Raw genomic sequence first — 9,994 nt, 5'->3', positions numbered from 1 at the left:
CCTTGTTAATGTTATTGATGTAGGTGGAATATCCCACCCAGCTCAAACATCAATGTAAATTTCCTCTTGTTTATGTATACTCAACAAATTTCACCATAACAAAATCCCCCCTTCCCTACTCATTGAACCATACGAAATTCAAATTATATAGATTGTGATTTCTCCCTCAAAATAAGATGCAATACCATTAAGCTTAAATGATCTATTCTTTATCCACTCTTAGAGATGTCTAAAATGGAAATTTTGAGCGAAATTTTAAGGAATATAATTGTTGGAATATCAACTTGGAGAAAAAACACAAAGGTTTTTTAAAATTAATCTAGGAAAGGGGTTGAGATTGTAAATACTAAAATAGGTAGTGACATTCGTCTACTGTCAATAGTAGTTCTATTGCTATTTGACATTTCTTAGTATTTTATCAGTTCTATTGTTATTTGACATTTCTTAGTATCTTCATATTTGTTTTATTTTTTCTTAGTTTAACTAGTGAGTTTTTCGTGATTTATGTTGTCATAAAAAACCTTGATTTTCAAATTTTTTATGGCGTTCGAAATTTGATAATATGTTTTGTGAAGCTTCTTCAATATTTTTCAAGATGTAACCCAAACATATACATTCTGTGTCTTTAAAACTTAAATATTTTTAATTTAAATCAACAACAAAACAGATCAAAACATCATGAAAAAAAAGACATGCAAGGAAGCACAACATAATATACATAGTAAATGACCAGTTTGACTATGTAAGACGCAAGTCTGCCCTCCGTCTTGTAAGGCACATAGACTTATCATTAAAAATAAAGTTTTTAAAAAGATAGTATTATTTTATTTTTAAAATAAGAAAGCAAATAACAATAGCGACCCTAACATTTTATCTATTTTAATTTCACTACTTAGTTTTCTTATTTTATTTTATCAAGATTTAGTTATATGTATAATAATTCTCTTATCAATCAAATTCAAATTATCCATAATCATCTAGGAAATAATTTTAAATTTAAAGTTCTATAAAGAATCTATTCACATTCGCTTTCTATTTTTTTTAAATGGCTGATATAAAAAAAGGAATATATGGAGGTTACTTTATTTATGTATTAATTATTAATATTATGATACATATGATCCTTAATATGTACTCAATTTGGTCTTTGCCCTCAAAATAACAAATTCATCCTTTAAATTTAACTGAAGGCCCTACCCAAAGCTCCCTTTCTCCTTCATCACCTGAAAACTTAGCCTAATTTTTTCCTTCTCCTTCTTCTCTCTTCTCTGGCGATCACAATGTTCTAAGCTATTGGCACACCAGCCAGCCGCTGCTCTCCACTTCTGTCCCTCATCCACCCCTAATTCAAAGAGGATTTCTAAAAAAAATTAAATGTATTATTAAGTTAGAAAATAAGTTTATTTTTCACATTGTCAGGCAACATTTTCAGCGTTTTAAATTTGAAGCATCAATAAAGCAAATTTCAATTTTTATAAAACAAGATGAATTCGGTCCTTAAACTTTTATCAAAGCAAAAATTCAATGTTTACATCATATTTTCGAGATGTAATATTTTTACAAGTGGAAGACGGATTTGTCAGAGACAAAAAATAAAATAATAATAAAAGAAAATGCATAAACAGAGCTTTTGATGGGAAGACATAGAGAATGAGGGAAAAAGTAAAGTTGTTGTCTGTTTTATTTATTAGATGAATTCGGTGTTAAATTTACCCGATGGATATGTTATTTTTAGCGCAAAGGATCAAAATGAGTACTTTCTATAATACGTTAAGAATTATATAAGAAATGTATCAAATGACCATTTCTGTTTGTAAATAAGAGTTTGGTGACATGTAGAAATGTTATTTTTTAAATCGCTTTTAAAAAATAGTTCTTTAGAAAAATGCTTTTCAAAAAAAGAAAAAAAATAATTTGTGTTTGGTAAATTCATTTGAAAAATATTTTTAATAAATAATTTATGTTTGACGAATATTTTAAAAAAAAATGCTTTTACGAATCAAATTACGAAAAATAACAAATATCCATATGCTTTTTAATTAAGATTATTTTATAGATAGAAACTATTTTTAATATTTATTACATACACTTTAATTACATTTTAAATTTAATTATTTTAAATATCCATATTTAATTTTTCGATCAATATTGTACATACGTAAATATTATTGAAAAGAGGAATGTTTTTGTTAGTTGTTATTTACATTTTTATGAATTCAATCTTAGCTATATATTTTTGTTATAATACTCTAAAAGTTTCACAAAATTAAAATTAAAATAAAATAATGCATTAATAAAGTTGTTTTTGTTATTTCTTACTTTTTGGAAAGTCGAAATCTTTAATTGTTATTTTTTTTTAATCCTACAAAATGTCATTGTTACTTCTATTTCTCATTTCGATAACAATAATATATAAAGTAATATATATATAATATAATTGATTGAAGATATAATAAGTAAAAAAGATTTGTCCTTTCTTAATTTGTCAAATAGACAAATAATTACAGATAACTAAAAAAAAATGGTCAAGTAATTAAAAGGCTGAATCCATCGGTAGCCCCCTAAAGTTGGCGTTAATTTTCACTTAGACACCTTAATTAGACTTTGTTCATTTTAGACACCTCATGTTGAGCCTCGTTGTGTCATTTTGACACTTTTTGCTGACTTGACATGTGTGTTTTGTACGCATTTTGAGCGCGTGAGGGGTTTTTCTTTTGATTTTTTGAATTTTTTCCCTCCTCCTTCTTCACTTTGTAGCCCTACCACTTAATTCTAGGGCTGGGCATAAACACCGGAAAACCGAAATACCATACCGAACCAAATTTTTTTGGCATTTCGATTTCGGTTATCGGTTATCGGTTCGGTATTCGGTATATGTTTTTGTACTTTTCGATATTTTGGTTCGATTTTCGGTATGTAATTTTGTGTTATTCGGTTTACCGAAATATACTATAATATAATATATATTTATTTTATATTAATTATTAATAATAAATAATAAATAATAAATATTATAATTTAAAATAAAAAATTTAAAAGTAAAAGACTTTTTGATGTAACTATTTTTAGCCTATTAAGCTGAAAAATCAAATAAAAAAATTTGTAAACTTTTAAAAGCCCAATTAAGCAGGAACATTAAAAAATCGAAATAACAAAATCGAACGAAAATAATAAAAATCGAACCGAAATATTTCGATTCGATATTCGGTACACAATTTACAAAAACCGAAAACCGAAAAAATTGAAAAAACCCGAAACCAAACCGAAATACCGAATGCCCACCCCTACTTAATTCCACCTCCCCCATGAAAATCCATGATAAAAAACCTTACAAAATATGAAAAAATAAAATAAAAATATTATCACACTAATTTTAAAAACGTATATAAGAAAAAAAATTTAAAAATCATTACCCTAATTTTGAAAAGACTTTTTAGAGCAAGTCACACATTTTTTTTTAAAAAAAATTAGAGAATGTCATATACAATTTTCAAAATCAATTAAAAAAAACTAAAAAATCTAATGATTTTTTTTAAAAAAAAATTTAGAAAAAGAATCAAGAAAATAGTTAGAGAGTTGGGAGGCAAAAGAGACATAAGACAGACGGAGTAGGGGTGTGTGTGTGTGGGGGGGGGGGGGTGAGGTGGGATAGTAGAAAATGGGTAATTTTATTTTATTTATTTATTTTTGCTGAAAAATTAGTTGCTTTTTAATAATTTATTTTAAAATTATTATTTTTACATTTAAATGCCACATGTCAGCTTTTAATTAGTCATCTGCCATGTTATAATTTTAGCTGATTGGCAAAAAGGTGTCAAAATGATATAACGGACCCCTATTGGAGATGTTTAAAATGAACAAAGCCTACTTGAGGTGTCTAAGTGAAAATGATGTCAAATTTAAGGGGCTACCGATGGGTTCAACCTAATTAAAAATACATGGAGTAACTATTTATTATCTACTCCCTCCCTCTGTCCAACAATAATTGTCCACTATTAACTTTGCATATTTTTCAAAAAACTATAAATAGAAAAATAATTTTACTATATCACCCTTTGAATATAATAAATACAATCTCTTAAAAAATATAATAGAGAAATGACTATAACTTATAATAAGGGTAAATTAGAAATTAAATGTAAAATTATCTATTGATTTTATAAAATGGTCAATATTATTGGACATTCTAAAATAATACTCGTTCCGTCCACAATTGTTTCAATTGTTTGTCATGTTAAGGTCATGCACACCCCTAAAGGAAAAATTAATACAAAGTATAGTTTGACTAATATAACCCTTCTATACCAAGAATATCAAAAGTCTACGTAATTTTTCAATTGAACTACACTATCATTAAGGATAAATTTGGAGAAAATGTGACTAATTGTTTCTTGGTTATTTAAATTAACAATTAACTTTCAACATCTATTTTTAGTATATCTGTCAAACAATTGTGGACGGAATGAGTATAATGATCAATTATTGTTCAACAGAGAAAGTAACAGATTTCCCAAAACGTTAAATTTAATAAAATCAAAGGATAATATAGTAATATTACCCCTATAATTTTATAATTTCTTAAAAAGTACGCAAAGTTAATAATGAATGGACAAATTGAGTAATTAAATCATACAAATAATAATTATGAATGCACAGAAGGGTAAAATTTATCCGCACCAAATGTTTACACTAAGCCAATACATATATGCCAGCTGTTTAAATTTATAATTTATTTTACTTTATTAAATCACATAATAATACATTTATATTGAGTTGATATAAATACTCAACGAAAATATACTCAACAGATGCAAACCCAAAGGTTTAGTAAACCATATATCTTTGACATTGTAAGCATACCAAGTTCACGATGTTCAATAACATACAACCTATAAATAATTTGATGATTGGGTTTAAATGCTCTCCACCAAATGACAATTATTGGAAAAAGTAGTGAATAGATGTATTAAAAAAAAGAAACTTAATTAAGAGAGCAAATTAGTGAGAGCAAATTAGTGGATATTTAAACAGTAGAAGAAAAAACACATAACTGACATTTGAGAGTATTTATAAGAGTGACTTTTGGGTTCAAAATATATAAATACATTAATTTTATATTGAAAGAAGAAGTGAAGAAAAAGAAGAAAATAAATAAATAATCTTCTAATAATCTGTTTCACATTACTACTAAAATTTGCTTATATTAAAAATCACTTTTTTTTTAAAAAAAGTGCTTTTGAGAAAAATAATAATTTTTGTTTGACTAATTCATTTGAAAAATGCTTTTGATAAATAAATTATGTTTAACTAATTTATTTTTAAAGTTTTGTAGAATCAAATACGAAAAAAGACAAGTATCAATGTACTTTTAATATTAAGATTATTTTATAGAAAAATAAAATAAAATATATATTAAATAAATCTCAATTAAAATTTTATTTTAATTAAATTAAATGTATATATTTGAATTTTCAATAAATATTATACGTAAATAAATAATTAAATTAATTAATTAAATATTTAATCCGTAGTATGATTATTCATTTTCAGAACATGAAAGTACTCTTTTGAGAATTGATTAAGTTGATTCTATATTTCTATTGAAGAAAAAGGAAGAGAGAAAATATGAATATTTTCTTTCTTTTGAGTATTAACTTTGAATGAGCATTGCATTGTTTGAAATTCAGTGCATACAACTTTCTCTAGCATATATATATAGAAGGACAACTTTCACATATAGCAAACAAAAAATTCATATTTGTATGCTATATCAAATTTTGCATAATTGCGCTCCATAGCAAACATAAAACTGTATAATTTGCTATACATATACAATTGTATAATTCGCTGGCCTAAATTGTATAATTCGCTGGCCTATTTCGCTGCAATTGTATAATTTGTTTTGCATACAGTTGAATCGAATTAAAATGTATGTATATTGCATAATTATAAGTGTATAGCAAGAAGATATATGTTTTTCTCGCTTTATACAAAAACAGAAACACAATATATACACTTCTGTTGTATAAAGCTAGAGAAAATTGTATTTCACTTCAATTGTATAATTCGCAATTGTATAATTCGTTGGCCTTTTTCGCTGCAATTTTTGAAGTAAAATGTTTGTAAATTGTATAATTAAGTGTATAACACGAAGATATACATTTTTGCATGTGTATATACAATTTTCTCTCGCTTTATACAAAACAGAAACAGAATTATACACTTCTGTATATAAAGCGAGAGAGGCGAGCGAGAATGGAGAGTGGCGAGCGAGATTTTCGGGAGAGAGACGCTGTCAAATTTTAGCTAATGTTTGCTATGGAGCTCAATTAAATTAAACCCTATCTATTCCATTTAATTTAGGTTATTAGTTTGCTATTATATATAATTTTACCTATATAGAATATAATTTGTGCAGAGTATCAAAGTTTGAGGCGAACCACTTTTGGTTTAATATCGTAGAGACAGTATAATTATGAATTTTTATGGAGGACACGATGAGATATTTTTATCTTATGGTTATTAATAGAATAATTGATTCAAATCAAATAAAAATTGATCATCATCAAATTAATAGATATATATTATATTTGGTTTGATTTGGATTTATAATTTAAAAATAATCAAATTGATTTAATTTTTATTTTGATCAATAACAATCAAAATAGTAAAAACTCCTATACACAATTAATAATAATTATATCAAGATTATATAATTTATTTTATCAAGTCAATATAAAATAATTATATCTACTAGATACATTTAGTATTTATAAAATGTATTAATACAAGAAGTCAAACTTACACTATTTTCATAATCAAGATAAATATTTTTATTCTTTTACTGCAATTATTATCCAATTCCATCTTATAGATTCTGAACATAATTTTTATAACTTATAAAATCCATGATTTATTCTTTCTTAGTATAAATTAAACTCTATACAATAAATTATTTATTTATTTAAACAGGTAAATGAGAAACACACAAATATATGATATATTCAAGCCTATTAAAATTAAATAAAATAATTACGAATTGTGAAGAGTAAAAAAAATACAGAGTAGATAATCAAATCTTCACCAACAAAGTAAAAATTTAGCAAACCAAGATTTCCTAATAATAAACACTCCCTATGCCCCTACTTACTTGTCAACTTTTCTTTTTTCAGTTTATTAGTCCATTTTGACAAATAAAAAAAGGATAATTTTTCTTTATTATATCCTCAATTAATTACTTTGAAAAAGGTAAAATTTCTTAAAAATATTAAATTTTTTATTCATCCACTTTATAATTAATACGAGTAAAATGATAAACACACCGTATAAATAATTATTTAATTAGTATGTTTGCCAATTAAAAATGGAGTATATCTCAACACAAGGATGATTGCTAAACAAAAGAGAGAAACTCATGTCATCATCATTCCATTTGTAAAAGTATTAAATGTCATTTAAAATTGAATAAATTTGACAAGAAATATATATTTCTTGTGTAACAAAAGGGCAAATGGTTGTTTTAAACCAAGAAAACATAAAAACAAAGAGAATATAAGAAAAAATGATCACTCTCCAAAATATAGTAATGTATCTCTCTCTCTCAAAGACCAGCCTTAAATGGAACACCAGCTGCAGGAAGCCATTTGTTCCCCTGAATGAAAGGCTTAACTGTAAACTTGCTTGCTATTTTACTTGTAAGTCCCAATTTCAAGCCTTGCCAATCAACTCTGTTTTTTGTATTTGCCCCTTGTCCAATATTCTTATATTCAGCATAAAAAATGGTACTTGGAGCTGTGATTCCAACCCATGGCATCCATCCATTTGGATGAACGAGACCACCCAAGTTTGATTCCATGAACACAGTTGTTGAGTAATTCTTCCATGGCCTTCCTAAAAATGTGTTGATCCCAGTAAGGTTTCCCCACGGCATAACGCTACAGTTTTGGATAGAAATTCCAGTGTTTTGATTTGGGTCAACTTTGCCTTGAGCTGTGATAGTGTTCTGTTGCCCACTCATTGGTTTTCTTGGAAGAATGTTGCAGTTTTGAAGTACAACTGCTGAGTTACCAAAGATGAAATCTACTGTCCCATAGATATCACATTCTTTGTAGAATTGTCTGTTTGAATGAGCATAAAGAGTGTCTTGGAACGCGTCCATTTTGCAGCGGTAGAACACTGATTCATCTGCTGTTGACATTAATGCTACTGCTTGATGCTTCGCCGCACCAGCTGTGTTTACGAATCCAATATCACGAGCCACAAATCCCTTTCCAAACACAGCTGCAGAAACACTATTATTATTAGACTTGTCCATATATATATTATATATACAATTATTACCTACTCCGTTAGGAATCAGAGGGCTTACCGAAGGTGGCACTTTGGAATGTTGGTGTTCCATCAATAAAGTTACGGTTACCAGAAACGACGGTAGCGTCTTTTCCATCACCAATAATCATAATATTCCATTTAGTCTTCTCAACCCTAACATTCTCTTTGTAAACACCTTTTTTCACATAGATCACAAATCTCTTCTTGCTCTTCTCTGGTGCAGCTTTTAGTGCAGCCTTAATGCTCTTGTACTTCCCCGAACCGTCTTTAGCCACTACTACATTCACCTTTATCTTTTCTTCTGATGATTTCTGCAGCAATTTCCTGTCATTTGATGATGACAACCAGCTCGGGTACTCATCATCATCTCCACATCCCATCAAACGCCTCCTCTTTCCGATAGCAGCTAAGCTTGTAATGGAATTTTCTAACGAGCTTATAAGTGCTAAGCTGTTACTAGTGTACCGTGTGGAGTTGTTCAAACTCTGTCCTGCAGCTTTTCGTATGGCACTATTTGATGTGACATTTTCAAAACTATCAATACAGGTCTGCTGATAAGTCCCTGCAGAACTCAACCATGTCTTTAGATCATCAAAGGCATCGAGCAACGAGGTTTCAGCAACGGACAATGTGTCATTCAGATGATCAAATGCAAGGGATAGAAGCTCGTGACAACTCTGGATAGCTTTAGCAGCTGCTGGATCATTGATGTTTTTAAATGCATCACTCTTTAAAAAGTTGTCCGAGGCACCAGAGAGCTCGTTGAGGGCAACTAGAACAGACATCTTGTAGATATCTTGAGGTTTGAGAGCATTGCCTTTGGCAGCAAAAGGGGAAAGACTGGAGATACACGAGTCTGGATAGAGGGTTAGATTGCATACAGCACTAATCGTTGAGGTCATCGATGAAACATCATCATTTTGTTGAGAAGATTTGTTTTTGTTGTGAGAAACACTTCCAACCACTGCACCGACAATGATGGACACAAGAACTATGGATGATATGGCGATAATTATGATTCTCTTCCTCGTCTTTAAACGAGCCATGTGCCTCTCATTGTCAAGTTCGTCAAGCTTTCCCCATGGATTAAGAGAGGCCATGGTGATCGATGTATGATGCAAATCGAATTTAATTTAGATGAATGGGCTGTTTTCGATGTACAATTTTGGCTCTTATTTATACAAATGAAAAAAAAGACAATATAATTATTTTAAAGACAATAAACGCGGGAATTAATTAAGTACGTGCAAGGCATTACCAAAGTGGAAATTATTCTCATTTTGGCTATATCGACGTGCTTCTCATGTCTTCTTTTTTCATAATTCCCCCCTAACCACTAACTCATAAATAGAGCTTATAGCACCACCAAGTCCACCAACATTTCTCCGATTATATATTCACCTTGAATTTTCCTCTAAGTCAAACCCCCAATCTATCTATATTAACTATATATTATAAAGTACGTACAAAACTTCTTGAGTATAAAATTAAATTATCAAAATGTTCATCACATCTTTTAGACCTTCACTTAAGCACTACTTGATACTCTCTGTCGGTCCTAATTTATATGATATTTTTTTTATTTTTTAAGAGTTTATGTTTGAATAGAAATTTGCATATGAAATCTTCAAAGGTTTTGAATGAAATTTTATATTTGTAAATT

General features: G+C 28.4%; 1 protein-coding gene across 1 annotated transcript; it reads right to left on the bottom strand.

Moving 5' to 3' along the window:
- Positions 1–7,431: 7,431 nt before the first annotated feature.
- Positions 7,432–9,509, bottom strand: LOC101260091 (probable pectinesterase/pectinesterase inhibitor 46). The gene is made up of 2 exons (XM_004231435.5): positions 8,369–9,509; positions 7,432–8,280 (listed from the first exon to the last, which is right to left on the bottom strand). Exons 1-2 carry the CDS (start codon positions 9,429–9,431, stop codon positions 7,601–7,603), a joined length of 1,743 nt encoding a protein of 580 aa, XP_004231483.2. The 5' UTR covers positions 9,432–9,509; the 3' UTR covers positions 7,432–7,600.
- Positions 9,510–9,994: the final 485 nt, after the last annotated feature.

Source organism: Solanum lycopersicum, chromosome 2 (assembly GCF_036512215.1).
Source record: "Solanum lycopersicum chromosome 2, SLM_r2.1".
Taxonomy (NCBI): Eukaryota; Viridiplantae; Streptophyta; class Magnoliopsida; order Solanales; family Solanaceae; genus Solanum; species Solanum lycopersicum.
This window is presented reverse-complemented; position numbering and strand designations above follow the sequence as displayed.

Coding starts and splice junctions, on each gene's coding strand:
- LOC101260091 (XM_004231435.5), bottom strand. CDS start 9,431: ATGGCCTCTCTTAATCCATGGGGAAAGCTTGACGAACTTGACAATGAG. Junction 8,281..8,368: donor ATTCCAAAGTGCCACCTTCG/GTAAGCCCTCTG, acceptor GTGTTTCTGCAG/CTGTGTTTGGAAAGGGATTT.